The sequence below is a fragment of the Salmo salar genome, chromosome ssa16 (genome assembly GCF_905237065.1).
Source record: "Salmo salar chromosome ssa16, Ssal_v3.1, whole genome shotgun sequence".
Lineage (NCBI taxonomy): Eukaryota > Metazoa > Chordata > Actinopteri > Salmoniformes > Salmonidae > Salmo > Salmo salar.
Genome location: NC_059457.1, coordinates 4,549,027 through 4,564,334, shown reverse-complemented (window position 1 = coordinate 4,564,334; position 15,308 = coordinate 4,549,027). Strand labels below are relative to the sequence as shown.

General features: G+C 41.7%; 2 protein-coding genes across 2 annotated transcripts; both read right to left on the bottom strand.

Annotated features, from left to right (window-relative positions):
* Positions 1-5,926: 5,926 nt before the first annotated feature.
* Positions 5,927-10,996, bottom strand: LOC106573136 (galanin receptor 2a). Its single transcript, XM_014147855.2, has 5 exons — positions 10,843-10,996; positions 8,979-9,187; positions 8,162-8,456; positions 7,705-7,892; positions 5,927-7,586 (listed from the first exon to the last, which is right to left on the bottom strand). Exons 1-5 carry the CDS (start codon positions 10,843-10,845, stop codon positions 7,358-7,360), a joined length of 924 nt encoding a protein of 307 aa, XP_014003330.2. The 5' UTR covers positions 10,846-10,996; the 3' UTR covers positions 5,927-7,357.
* An 844-nt stretch (positions 10,997-11,840) lies between these two features.
* LOC106573149 (parathyroid hormone-related protein) lies at positions 11,841-14,893 on the bottom strand. Its single transcript, XM_014147862.2, has 2 exons — positions 14,779-14,893; positions 11,841-13,616 (listed from the first exon to the last, which is right to left on the bottom strand). The coding sequence occupies exons 1-2, from the start codon at positions 14,883-14,885 to the stop codon at positions 13,160-13,162; spliced, it is 564 nt and encodes a 187-aa protein (XP_014003337.1). The 5' UTR covers positions 14,886-14,893; the 3' UTR covers positions 11,841-13,159.
* Positions 14,894-15,308: the final 415 nt, after the last annotated feature.

The following is a 15,308-nucleotide window of genomic DNA, read 5'->3' as shown; positions in this document are numbered from 1 at the left end:
GTCCAGCCAAACTACCCGTGTGCCCCCCCAAAAAAAATCTTGGGGGTGCCTCTCGTGCTTCAACGCCAGTCGTGTTCCTCGGTAACGTTCCCGGTCCTTACCCCATTTTCTCCATGGGCCCTCTCCGGCCATAATCTGTTCCCATGTCCATCTTTCTCGTTGGTCCAACTCAAATTCCCACTGCTCCTTACAATCCACCTGTTGCTCCTTCCTCTGCTGCTTGGTCCTTTTGTGTTGGGAGATTCTGTCACGGTTGTCGTCGGGAAAGGAGGACCAAAATGCAGCAGGATTGTGGATGCTCATCTTGACGTTTTATTTAACTCAAAAAACTAACACCAAAAATAACAAACAACGAACTCACGATCAACACACCAGTCTTGTTAGGCTCACTCACGCTAAACAAGAAACAATCTCCCACAAAATACAAACCCAAACACACCCTAATATATAGGACTCTCAATCAAAGGCAAAGAGACAACACCTGCCTTCAATTGAGAGTCCCAACCCCAATTAACTAAACATAGAAACAGATACACTAGACTAAACATAGAAATACATGAATATGACACAGTGCCCAAAAACCCCGGAATACATAAATCAAATGCCCTTCTACAACAACCACCACCCCAAACCACATAAAACAAATACCCTCTGCCACGTCCTGACCAAACTACAATAACAATTAACCCTTATACTGGTCAGGACGTGACACCTGCATATTTAGCTAAAAGAAATCCAGGTTAGTAGGCAATATTAACCAGGTGAAATTGTGTCAGTTCTCTTGCGTTCGTTGCACGCAGAATCAGGGTATACAGAATCTGGCTCGTTGCGAACTAATTTGCCAGAATTTTACGGAACTATGAAATAACATTGTAGGTTGTGCGATGTAACAGGAATATTTAGACTTATGGATGCCACCCGTTAGATAAAATACGGAACGGTTCCGTATGTCACTGAAAGAATAATGTTTTCGAGATGATAGTTTCTGGATTTGACCATATTAATGACCTAAGGTTTATTATATTATAGTTAAGTCTATGATTTGATATTTGATAGAGCAGTCTCACTGAGCGGTGGTAGGCAGCAGCAGGCTCGTAATAGTCAAAGGTATAGGGTTTAGAGAGAAATAGTCGACGCGTCATAATTCCTGTAATAACTTGCGGCTGAACTTGAAAGGGGTTCCTTCATTATTTTACCGTTCATGTCTTCCATAGAGAATGTCTTGATCTACTTCAAATATGGTCTGTGTTTGTGCTTAAACCGCCTCAGCGTTTTGATACCCGTGTAAATCTCACTAGGTAACGTTTGTCAACATATTTTCATAAATCCACTCTACAAAAAAAATTATCTTAGCTTATATTTATCAGAGTTATATCCTATGGATATCTACACAGTTATAAAATTGGCAGGGTGGTGTAAGCCTAAACCAAACACAGACCTTATTTTAAGTTAATCTAAAAATATCCTATGGAGTAAAAAAACGCTTTTCAGATTTTGCTAGGTGTCATGGGAATTATGACTCGCACTTTGGTAGTCAATTCTTACCATGCCCATTATTAAAATAGGATTTCCTGCATATAGAAATTACAGTTTTTGTTTTCAGCATTCATCACAGGTAAATTAAACTCTATTTTTATTATTCAAACAGTTGAGAGTATTTGTCTCCTAAGCAGACTCTTCAGTATCGTTGTCACTTCAGAGCTGTGTGTGTGTGTATATATATACACATATAAAAAAAATCATAATAATAATCGTCCGATTAATCGGTATCGGTTTTTGGTCCTCCAATAATCGGTATCGGTATCGGCGTTGAAAAATCATAATCGGTCGACCTCTAGCTAAGATGTTCAAATGTTCATAAATGACCAGCATGGTCAAATAATAATATTCACAGTTGTCGAGGGTGTAACAAGTCAGCACCTCAAGAGTAAATGTCAGTTGGCTTTTCATAGCCGATCATTGAGAGTATCTCTACCGCTCCTGCTGTCTCTAGAGAGTTGAAAACAGCAGGTCTGGGACAGGTAGCACATCCGGTGAACAGGTCAGGGTTCCATAGCCGCAGGCAGAACAGTTGAAACTGGAGCAGCAGCACGGCCAGGTGGACTGGGGACAGAAAGGAGTCATCATACCAGGTAGTCCTGAGGCATGGTCCTAGGGCTCAGGTCCTCCGAGAGAAAGACAGAAAGAGAGAAAGAGAGAATTAGAGAGAGCATATTTAAATTCACACAGGACACCGGATAAGACAGGAGAAATACTCCAGATATAACAGACTGACCCTAGCCCCCCGACACATAAACTACTGCAGCATAAATACTGGAGGCTGAGACAGGAGGGGTCAGGAGACACTGTGGCACCATCCGACGATACCCCCGGACAGGGCCAAACAGGAAGGATATAATCCCACCCACTTTGCCAAAGCACAGCCTCCACACCATTAGAGGGATATCTTCAACCACCAACTTACCATCCTGAGACAAGGCCGAGTATAGCCCACAAAGATCTCCGCCACGGCACAACCCAAGGGGGGGCCCATCTGTGGTGGTCGGACCCATCTATGTGAAGCTAACCATAATAAGGATTAGCCACAATAGTGGACTATGCAGTTAGCCTTCAAAATAAAAGTATGGCATAATTCTTCTATTTGTATTCATTTGCATCACAGTACATGATATACTTTTATTTTGAAGGCAAACTGCAAATTCCACTATTGTGCCTAATCCTTATTGGGGCCAACTTCACAACACATAACTCGGTCCGGTCGAGCTTCACTAGCCAGATGAAGCTAGCTGGCTGCTTATAACATTAGCTTTGGGCAACAGGGTTAAGTAGCTGGCTAGCTATTTATTTTCATGAACTCAAGTTCAATTTCAATAGGCAAACAACAAGTGGCAACCTAGCTAATACTTACAAGGATTCCTAAATCATTGTTAAGAATAATGAAAATGACTGCAGGTTCTACTGGTCATTGTTTTCAGGCTGGTTGTATTGGTGCTAGCTAGGTACCAAGCTAAAGCTAGCTACCCCAGAAGTTGCGGTCGAACAAATGATGCTTTATTACCAACGCAGTATTGTAAACACATCGTTCGTGGCCGGTGTTTGCAGACTTTTTTTGTACAGCTCTTTGACAGTGCTACTGTATCTTTTTTGACACGCAAAGACCCAAACGGCATTCCATAGTATCTATGTCATAAAGCTAATAGCAGTGACACTTACCGTGTAACTCCGGTAGGGCAACATCTGAAAAATAGCGCACTTGGTAGTGTGTACCAGTGCTCGACCAGTCAGCGAAAGCCAACAGAACAGTTGATTTTCAGGGGCAATGAATTCCGTTTCTTTGCTTTATTGGATTTCCCTTTTGAGTTGTCTCACTGAAATGTTCTTACTCTTTCAAATGACTGCTCAACTTGTTGACTGCTTGATCCACACAGCAGACATTGTGGGCTAGGTTAGGGATGCTGTGTTGCACGTGTAGCGCAACATTTTACGTGGCGTCTTATAGGTATGCACGGCAGCTTTGACATCGGTTTTTAACATTGGCGTTAAACTAGATATCGCGCCGATACCGATGTTGGCATTTTTAGCTAATATCAGCCGATTCCGATATGTTCACCGATATATCGTGCATCCCTAATAGAGAGAGCTTTGTTGATGCTGAGAATGCAATGTATACATTTTAAATAACATTCTTAAAACGTTCTCTTTTGGTTTTTATGGAAAGTTTTAACGTCCTCGGAACAATTTGAGAATGTGACTTTAAAGAGTACCATGAATAAACCTTTTGGAAATGTTATGCTCAAGTACTGAAATTCCTACATAAGATTGTTGTATCTTAATGTTCTTGGAACAATTTCAGAGCATTCCCAATGTCAAACCAGTTGGAGAACATTCCTAGAATGAAATGTAACCTTGTGTGAACTATAAGGAAACGTTTTGTTAAAGTAATGAAATACCAACAAAATATAGTTTTTTAAAATTTTCTGAGAATGTTCCAAAGCCAAGCAACTGTTTTGTACCATTCCCAGAAAGTTGTGGGAAGGTTGTTTGCAAAATAACCATAGGTCAACCACACTCTCACCAAGCTCTAAGAAACAAATGGTTCTCAGAATGTTATATGCTAATGTGACCTTCCTGGTCCCATCCCTCAAGTCTGACAATTAATCTGGATGGTTGTACAGTCGTCTCAAATAAAACTGTGAAGGACCTCGGCGTTACTCTGAACCCCGATCTCTCTTTTGAAGAACATATCAAGACTGTTTCAAGGACAGCTTTTTCCCATCTACGTAACATTGCAAAAATCAGAAACTTTCTGTCCAAAAATGACGCAGAAAAATTAATCCATGCTTTTGTTACTTCTAGGCTGGACTACTGCAATGCTCTACTTTCCGGCTACCCGGATAAAGCACTAAACAAACTTCAGTTAGTGCTAAATACGGCTGCTAGAATCCTGACTAGAACCAAAAAATTTGATCATATTACTCCAGTGCTAGCCTCCCTACACTGGCTTCCTGTTAAGGCAAGGGCTGATTTCAAGGTTTTACTGCTAACCTACAAAGCATTACATGGGCTTGCTCCTACCTATCTTTCCGATTTGGTCCTGCCGTACATACCTACACGTACGCTACGGTCACAAGACGCAGGCCTCCTAATTGTCCCTAGAATTTCTAAGCAAACGGCTGGAGGTAGGGCTTTCTCCTATAGAGCTCCATTTTTATGGAATGGTCTGCCTACCAATGTGAGAGACGCAGACTCAGTCTCAACCTTTAAGTCTCTACTGAAGACTTATCTCTTCAGTAGGTCCTATGATTAAGTATAGTCTGGCCCAGGAGTGTGAAGGTGAACGGAAAGGCTGGAGCAACGAACCGCCCTTGCTGTCTCTGCCTTGCCGGTTCCCCTCTTTCCACTGGGATTCTCTGCCTCTAACCCTTTTACAGGGGCTGAGTCACTGGCTTACTGGTGTTCTTCCATGCCGTCCATGGGAGGGGTGCGTCACTTGAGTGGGTTGAGTCACTGACGTGGTCTTCCTGTCTGGGTTGGCGCCCCCCCTTGGGTTGTGCCATGGCGGAGATCTTTGTGGGCTATACTCGGCCTTGTCTTAGGACGGTAAGTTGGTGGTTGGAGACATCCCTCTAGTGGTGTGGGGGCTGTGCTTTGGCAAAGTGGGTGGGGTTATATCCTGCCTGTTTGGCCCTGTCCGGGGTATCATCGGATGGGGCCACAGTGTCTTCTGATCCCTCCTGTCTCAGCCTCCAGTATTTATGCTGCAGTAGTTTATGTGTCGGGGGGCTAGGGTCAGTCTGTTACATCTGGAGTATTTCTCTTGTCTTATCCGGTGTGTGAATTTAAATATGCTCTCTCTAATTCTCTCTTTCTCTCTTTCTGTCTTTCTCTCGGAGGACCTGAGCCCTAGGACCATGCCTCAGGACTACCTGGTATGATGACTCCTTTCTGTCCCCAGTCCACCTGGCCGTGCTGCTGCTCCAGTTTCAACTGTTCTGCCTGCGGCTATGGAACCCTGACCTGTTCACCGGACGTGCTTGTTGCACCCTCGACAACTACTATGATTATTATTATTTGACCATGCTTGTCATTTATGAACATTTTAACATCTTGACCATGTTCTGTTATAATATCCACCCTGCACAGCCAGAAGAGGACTGGCCACCCCTCATAGCCTGGTTCCTCTCTAGGTTTATTCCTAGGTTTTTGGCCTTTCTAGGGAGTTTTTCCTAGGGAGTTTTTCCTAGCCACCGTGCTTCTTTCACATGCATTGCTTGCTGTTTGGGGTTTTAGGCTGGGTTTCTGTACAACACTGAGATATCAGCTGATGTACGAAGGGCTATATAAATACATTTGATTTGAAATTTGATTTGAAGTCAGTGAGTCAACACAGGAAGGCGCAATGGATGGATAGTTCATTTATTTCCAAAGCTGCAATCATTACTCGATAGGATATAAATAGCACTCCCAAAGCAATTCTCCATAAATCTGCTGTCTGACATACTAACAAAATAAACTATCAATGTCTATCAAAGTCATTGTGAATGTATAGTGGATTTAACAATTTCTAATCATTCCTAATTTAATACAAATAAATACATTGTTTCCATGTGTAATCTGATATTTATAACATCAGAATAAACTATCATCTATTTTAGTATTCAAAATATATCAAATTATCCAGAAATTACTCAATGTCACACTCTCGTGGCGAAGAAATATAATACACCTAGAATGTTCCACATATTTTCCTAAACTAACAAAACCAGGCTAATACGCTGGCTGGTGCTTTATAAAACATTCTTTAAACGTCATAAATTACCTGCAATGATGGGACACACACAGTAATGTTGGGTGATCATTAGTCGACGGGGTATAAATAGCACTCCTAAAGATCATGCATTTTTGAGTTAGCTACCAACTTCAGAGGGAACTTTAGCTAGCATAAAATCCACATGGAAAACTGACATTCGGCAAATAACATATAAAGAGTGGTTTATTTGACGCCAAACCAACAACAGTAGTTACTTATAACATAAATGACTAATGTACGATGTAAAATGTGGATTTTATGATTTAATGTCAACTTTTTACATTTCTATCCCGGGACCATTCAATTTTCAACTCACGCCGAGCAATTCCCCATAAATCTGCTATGGATGACCCAGAATCCCATACCTTTATCACAGTGTGTTAGACCATGTAAACACACTAATCTACCAGGAGGTGGCATAATACCCATTTTTATGCAGGAATTTAACAATGTAATTACACTGTTCCACTAGCTGGGGAATTCAATAGTCTGGTCCCAGATCTCGTTGTGTTCTAAAAGTAATTTCAGCATTAAAAAACATCTGAAAATCAATCATAAAATGAATTTAAATGTTTTTTTGGGAAAAAGTTTTAATTCATTAATCGAATTAATGTAAAAAAAAATCCCTGATTGTTTGAACACAATGGAATTTCAATTCCATTTTTTTATGTCCTAAATGACAAAGTACAGAATATTAGACAACAGACAATACAACAATTTTAACATTAAAACAATAACATTTTACTCCTTTTTTATCCTGAATACAGTACATGTCAATCTGTTCCGGCAAGAATGAAACACAAAAAGAAGAAGCGGAAAGTAACTGTACAAACTAAAATAAACAGATCGGTAAAACACCAACACAAAAAGACTGCATCAGGAACCTCACCGATGAATGTGAGCTAATGTACTGCACTGCAATGTAATGTGCTGTATTCATATTCAGACTGTATCAACATCATGCAATAATACGCACACAATATTTCGTCCTGGATTAGGCTTTCCACCATGTCAAAGCAAAGCCAGCTCCCCTCGTGACCAGTGTGTCTACATAGTCTCTGTAGTGATGCTGACAACCTGCGGCTGCACCCTATTCCTGTTGCAGTTAAACAACCAGGCACTCCTGCGGTGGCGGTACCTCTTGGACAGCAGCACATAGAGCACGGGGTTAACACAGGGATGGAGGTACTGGAGCACGGTGCAGATGAAGTAGAACATCTCCCAGGACTGGCCGTGGCGGTAGAGCCCAAGGTACACACACAGCTCCAGGATGTACCTAATAATGAAAACGAGTCAGGAGAAGCGGTATAAACTAGAAGAAGTGTTAGAATGTCCTAACGTATACAATAAAGTCATCATCATCTTCCTCATCCTCTTCATCATCATCATCATACCCGGGAAGCCAGCAGATGGAGAAGGTCCCGGCCGCCAGGAACACCATAAAGGAGGCTCGGCGTGTGTTGCGGGCACTGGCCACAGACATGACTGGGCTCTTGTGGAGGAAGCAGGCCAACCGGACGTAGTTGAAGGCGATCACCAGCATAGGGACGAAGTAGTAGAGCATGAACTGGCTGAGGACCACCTGGTGGAGGAATGGATGGATGAATGGATTAAAAATGTTGTGTTTTCTCACATTAATTGGACATCATTTTCTTTTAGCAAATGAAAGTAACAGTAAAAAAAAATGTACAGACCTGGTTACTTCCAGTGACATTATTTTAACTAAACATAATACCTTTTGTTACACATGGTGTGCATCTCAAATGGCACCCTATTCCCTCTAGTACACCAGGTCAAAAGATGTGCACTATATAGCAAACAGAGTACAATTTCAGACCAAGCCATTGTTACCTGATAGTGGTGTTCCTGTATGGTGGGCAGGCAGAATGTAAAATTACCCAAGCCGGGGCCCAGGCTCTCCTTGGTGGCGAAGATCCTCAGAGGCAGACTGATGAAGAAGGCTGATGCCCAGACCAAGACGAACATCAGGACCACCAGGTCCATGGTAGGAGGGCGGTAGGGGTTGGTTATGATCATGGCGCGTGTCATGGACACGGCACACAGGCTGTAGGTGCTGGCTGCCAGGGAGAAGGCCAGAAAGAACTGGTACACCTTGCAGGAGGTGTCCCCCAGCGGCCACGAGTAGCTGAAGAAGGAGATAGGAGATGATGAAAGATTATAAGATTGTCACAGAGAGATGGTAATCCTGCTTCTGCTTTTATACCAAATCCTCAGAGACAAACACAGTGCTCATATCCCACAAGATTCTTCTGTTAGTCAAACCTGGGTTTTGATCTGCTGGCAACACTGCAGGTCCAGTGGCCCCTCTAACCTCTATGGCTATTGGCTAGGCTACCTGACAGTTGAGTAAACTAGCACAACTGATTCAACTAGTCAAGGGCGTGATAATTAGACTACAAGGTGAATCAAGTGTGCTAAGTCTTTAATAGATTAAATACATGGCACAAATAGGGGTCCCCGAGAAGAGGTTTGCTAACTGACAACGGAGTGCAAGGTGAATGGTATCAGCAGCAGGGTGAGGAAGTCTGCCAGGGCCATGCTTTAACCTCCAACCTACCTGACAGCAGAGTGCAAGGTGAAGGGGATGAGCAGCAGGGTGAGGAAGTCTGCCAGAGCCAGGATCTCTGATCTCTAACCTCTAACCTACCTGACGGCAGAGTGCAGAGTGAAAGGGATGAGCAGCAGGGTGAGGAAGTCTGCCAGAGCCATGCTGAGCAGCAGGATGTCCAGACAGTTCTTCCTCAGGGTGTTGTACTTGGCGAACAGAGAGAACACCAGTAGGTTGGCACAGAAACCGATGCCCAGGATCACCCCGCAGGTACAGGCAAAGATCAGGGAGAACATGTTGGGGACAGCCTGTTGTGTGAGCAAAGATTTAGATATATTCTCAATCTCAAAACGGTTAGATAATCTCAGTTATTGGAAACGTTTCAATATAGTTTAATTTATATCAAATTTGCCAATCCACTTTTTATCAGTGGAGGCTCTTTACGGGAGGAAGGGGAGGACCGTCCTACTCAGGGAATTTCATAAAAATACAAATAGTGAAACATAAAATATATTCAAATGTCACCAAATAACTTTTTAAAACACTGTTTTGCAATGAAGGTCTACAGTAGCCTCAACAACACCCTCTAGGGTAGCACCATGGTGTAGCCGGAGGACAGCTATCTTCCATCCTCCTCTGGGTACATTGACTTCAATACAAAACCTAGGAGGCTCATGGTTTTCACCCCTTCCATAGACTTACACAGTAATGGTGACCTCCGGAGAACGTCCTCAAAACTCTTGCAATATGAACTGAGCACATCCAATGAAAGAATCAGAGACTGAATCGTGTACTGAAAGCATAAGCTACAGTTAGCTAGCACTGCAGTGCATGATGTGTGGTGAGTAGCTGACTCAAAGAGTGAGAAAGACAATAGTTGAACCATTTTGAACAAATTAATTTATTGAAAAATTAAGGAGAACCAGCAGAGAGAGAGAGAAAGAGCTAACTATTTTCTTAGTTTACCTTTCACTTAGCTAATGCAGCTAATTTAGCCTACTCAACAACCTGACTCAGAGAGGAATGCTATTTATGTTAGCTAGCTAGCTAGCTGGCTAAGGCTATCCAACACTGTAACTCTTCCAACTGTTAAACTGCTTGCTGTACACTGTACTCCGTGATTGTACACATGGATTGGATTGTGGGTTTACTAACTCGTTAGTTCTAGTTTGTTGACTATAACGTTAATACGGTGACAACGAAGTAGGCTGTGTAGTGGTTAGCGGTTATGATATGAAGGTTTGGCTTGGAGGTTTTTTGCGCCTGGTCACCGTTGTGTTTTGCTCTGAAGCCTACAAGCGAAGGGAAAAGGTGAGAGGAGGACAGCGCGTAGATGCGAGAAAGGAATTATACAACGAGCAAAGTGATGATGCTGTTTATGAAAGTGAACTGTGTGTGCGGGTGGTCAGGGGTGTATTCATTTAGCCGATTCAGTTGCAAAACGTTTCTTCAACGGAAGCAAACAGAATGAAATGGGGAGTGTCTTACCTGAATTTGTCCAATAGAAACTCTTGTTTTTCTTTTTGGACAAATGATTAAACCCCAGATCAGCTAGATGCAGCCAAGAGTGAGCAAGGTGGTATTGAATCACGTTGATTACTTCAATTTGTCTTCGGCCTGTGCATTATAAACTTTCATTTGTAGGCTAGGTTGATGTTACATTGAGCTGGGTGAATTTAATATGATTGACAGTTATAGAAATAAGGCCATACTCCCCCCCCAAAAAACAAAAATTGTCCTATTCTTAAACGGCATTACCGCCACTGAGTTTTATATACATTTACATTACATACATATACATCAAGCTTGATCTAGATTTTATAACCACAAATAGCTAACACAATTATTATTATAGCTTTATTATTGTATTTAAAAAGTTGACCTACTACTGGACTACAACTGACTTTCTCTGTACCTGAAATAATTATTTGGATGACCCTGTTTAGCCCTGTGTGTTACTTACCATACTCTTGGGTTATTGAGTGAAGTATCCTCATGTGTACCAAGATAAACAGCAGTATTCTCCGTCATGGGTAAATCCGTTAGCCATTCTTTGAATTTTAGAGTATCCCCATAATGAAAACTGTTAAAAGTGTCTTGCATGTGAAGTCTATGACTCTTAATTTTTGTTTGCTGACTATGGAGAGTGGCAAACATCACTCACTCAGGTCAAATTGATTCTGGTTGGATGAGTTTAAAGGGAGAGTACTCACATCTGACTCTGAATTTAGCACAGTTACAGTTTTTGAAGGACTGAGGTGTATGGCTATGTTCATTCATGTTGTCTGTGTTGTGTTGTTGTATCTTATAGTTTTCCAGAGAATGTGTTTTTGGCAATTCCAATGGTTATTATTATGTACATTTCATGCAGTAGCTTCTGAAGGTAAGTGCGTGGGTTTACTACAAGAAGTGAACAACCTGTCACAGACCTTTTCTGACCTTTCATATGAGTAAAACGTAGACATTAGAGAAAGATAATCCATATTTTATTGGTGTGTGTTCTGTGGGGGTTTCCATACAGCATGTGTTATGTTCAGCATATTTAACCTCCATGCAAACAGACCCTACCCTCAAAAGAATACGTTCCACTTTCCGTTCCTTTCCGTGTATTGTTTTCCGTTGATTGTCTCCTGCCCTCTCCCTCCCTTCTCTCTCTCTCTCTCTCCCTCTCAGTGAGTTATTAATGCCTTTTCCATTGTTCCATTGATTTCTTCAGTACAGTAGTGTGGAGCGCCAGTCTTCTGATGGGCTCTTTATCAGGCCATTCCACTGTGTTTATGACTCTGGCTCTGGCTAATGGCCTCAGTACCGGCTCTTAGGACAGGATGTAGCTACGGTACTAACGCTGCTGCCTGGTGCATTTACTCTCTCCCCTCCCAGCAGGTCCATAGAGTGTGTGACCCAAATGGCACCCTATTCCCTACATAGTGCACTAATTTTGATGGGCTCGCTCTGGTCAAAGGTAGTGCACTATATAGGGAATAGGCTGCCATTTGGGACATGTCGATTCAGTCAGAGACTGTTAAAACACACCACATGGTTCTCTAGTGTGACGTTAACAACCTTATAAGGTCCTTTGTTCATGCTGAATAGTCAACAAATCGGCTATATTGATGACTTTCTCATTGGTGATAGGCTACAGTAACTCTATGTAACTCATTGGCGCAATAATTGAATTTATATAAGAAAATGGTATGGTACAGTATTTGATTGGACTTCATCTTCTGTAGAGAGAACACAATGTATTCATGAAGCTTTAATGGTTCGATTTTTTTGTTGTTGTTGAAATTATGGTGCTCTCAGTGCAAGTGCTTAAACTTGAAATAAATCTGTGATTATACCAACAGTTTAAACTCTGTCTTCTTTGATCAAAAATAGTTTCTAAAACTGGAGAGAGGGAGTTTTGATGGAACAATCCAATAACACACAAGTAAATGAGATGATAATGTGCAATACTATAAATGGAAGAAAACAAAATAAATACAAATACAAATGAAGCATTTATCAACAGGAAGGAAGGAACATTTTTCTCAACAAAAATCAACCACAAAGGAGAACACTTATGTAACTTAACAAAAACATAAGGATATCATCATTATATCTAAAGTGCATTATATTGTTATTATACAATTACCGAAAGTCAGCAGCACCGTAATACATTCACAAAATAAATACACAGTTCAAATTAAATAAATTATGGTAGAAATATTTGTTATGGATGCTAACTACAGATCAAAAAAAATATTCACAAGAGCCACCAAGCATTAAAAAGAATAATCCTCCCTCATTTTGTGAATTTAAGTAGGTATAGTTGACAAATATTTTATGCGTAACGTTTACAGCGTAGCCTATGCCCTACTTTACATATGGGCATCTGGTTGGATGAGTGTGTGATCAGCCCCTGAAAGGCACCTGTCGTACATCGTTTTCTTACTAATTATAAAGGAGAAGGAGTAAAGCATAGTTTGTCATATCTCAATATCTGCATATTATTCACCTAATAAATATGAATACAAAAGTAATATGTGTTATTATAAAGTATGAAAACACCTCTGATCTCTGGATATACAAGTACTTTATATCAAGGCAAAAAAATAGAAAAAGCAGCTGATTAAAACAAGAAAGGCAAAGAACAACGTCCACTATGGTATGGGGAGACTGTTTCAGTTATTTGGTTGAGTCTTTGAGATCTCAATCAGTCGTGCTGGAACTTCTCTGTCTGTCAGAGTTATTAGTTCAGCACCACCCAAAGGCTACATGATGTGGTCTGTCTGTCTGTCTCACCCAATATCTAGCGTCCTCCTTGACTCCCTATGTGTCTCCCATGTCATGACGATGGTTGTGTCGCGAGCACGCCGCCTCCTCTTCTCGCTCTCCCTCCGTCTCCCTCTCTCTCCCTTCACCTTCTTTTTCCTCTTGGTGGACACCTTCAGCGGCTGGTCCTTGTAGGCCACAGACTTGTTGGTCTCCTGGGGGAGGTTGCCCACCTCCCCTCCCTGCTGGAAACTCAGAGGGAGGTTCTTGGTCCCTCCGGGGGGTTTGGGGGGGCGTAGGGCGCTCCCGCTGAAGGTGATGTGGCCCCCGTTGGCGTTGTTCCTACTCTGGGGAGGCGGGACTCGCTCGCTGTCGGCTGTGTGGACTTTATCTAGCAGCCCCTGGAGCCAGAGGCGTCTCTTGAACTCCTCCAGAGACCGGCCCTTGTCGTGCATCAACTGGGCGTGACTCACTGACCTCCTCCTGAAGGGGGAGAGGAGAAGGAGATTGTCTATGAGTGTTTAAACTGGACTCACTCTCTTTGAAAGAGTAGATGGTAAAAAAAAGAGTATCTTTGTGCCACACCACATCAGAAGCTCCATAGTGGTGCAGAGCCTGTGGCCAAGCGGTAACACAGGCTCTTTTCATTAAAACAAATAACAACCTTTAACTACTCTTTAAGAGAGTAGTCCACCTTTCCCACTATCCTCTCCTGATCTATCTCCAAACAACCTATCACTTTCTCTTATAGCTATTATTTTGTGGCACCTACAGTATAGTCTATTACAGTATAAACCGACAGTATAGTGACTGACTAAACCTACTTGTGAGGTGTTGATAGTTGAATGACAGCCAAGGTCATGTTCCAGTAGATCTCAGTAGGTGGCAGCATAAACAAAGACACGTAGTGCCCGGGAGAGCTCAAGGCTATCCATGTTACTGTATGAATGCTGTGTGAAGCCATCTGACCACCACAAAATGTACAAGAGAAACATAAGCTAACAAGCCACATATTCAACCACAAAGCATGTCACCTGGGCCACAAAAGTCAATCAAAACCTTGCCATGCACAGGGCTGAGTTTGACAGATGTTTTGTAGGCGTGATGCAAATCTATGATCTTTATTAAAGGCTAACAATGTTTTACATGAGAAAACACAATCCATGCTGGTCAAAAATATGTACAATTGACCCATTTTTGCTTGGTTTATTCTATATAATTTCAGCATAAAACTAAATGTAACAGAACTACAAAACTTAGTACTGTAGTATGTAGCTTTATCTGTAGTTACTTTTGATTTTAGGTTATCATTATTTATACCATTGACATCTATTTCTACATCGATACCACAGTATACTTTTCCGAATATCTAGACCTCTTTTCTCAAATCATCAAACAGCAGATTGAGTAAACTGTGTACTGTATACTGTAAATGTACTATAGTACATCAACCTTAGATGTGATTCAAGTGATCATGGTTTACATGTTACCATTGATTGATATAATGCCATTATTACCAGCCTTTTCCGGTGCTATTCAACATTCAACAATGGAAAACCATGATGCTATACCAAATGGTTTCTTAGTTGGTGCATAAAACCATTTTTTTTTGTGTGTGTGTCTTGGCTATTCAACATAGACTTACATTCTGTTAGTGAGAGCATCGATGGGTCTTCCGTAGAGAGGCACTGGGGAGCACAGCAGGAACACAACTAGACTCAACTGCTGGAACATGCCTCTGGAACACAGCATTCTGGAACAGTAACTCTGGAACACCCAACATACAACGTTCTGTCATTCATTGTATCACCATTCGCCAGGAACTATGTACATAGCATGGTTTATTAAGAATGATTTAGTTGAAAATGACCACCTGCAAACTTACATTGAAAACAACTTTAAAAACATTGAAATGGAAGATGCAATGCCTATTTCGTTGAGATCCAATACATTGAAGATACACACATTGAAGAACAAGGTTTAATGAGGTACTGTAGGTGGTACAGTAGGTCCTCAGAGGTTTGCAGCTTAGCTTACTGCTACTTATCTAGTGGTTTTACTTGGCAGCATAGATACAGTTGCTGACAAACTCGACTACTTTCTGAGCCCCCTTTGATTCCTTTGCCTGACATCATTTGTATCTACTGAACAAGACCACCTGGTAATACTGAAATA

Coding starts and splice junctions, on each gene's coding strand:
- LOC106573149 (XM_014147862.2), bottom strand. CDS start 14,885: ATGCTGTGTTCCAGAGGCATGTTCCAGCAGTTGAGTCTAGTTGTGTTC. Junction 13,617..14,778: donor GATGCTCTCACTAACAGAAT/GTAAGTCTATGT, acceptor CTCCCCCTTCAG/GAGGAGGTCAGTGAGTCACG.
- LOC106573136 (XM_014147855.2), bottom strand. Junction 7,893..8,161: donor TACAGGAACACCACTATCAG/GTAACAATGGCT, acceptor TTCCTCCACCAG/GTGGTCCTCAGCCAGTTCAT. Junction 7,587..7,704: donor TCCATCTGCTGGCTTCCCGG/GTATGATGATGA, acceptor TTTCATTATTAG/GTACATCCTGGAGCTGTGTG.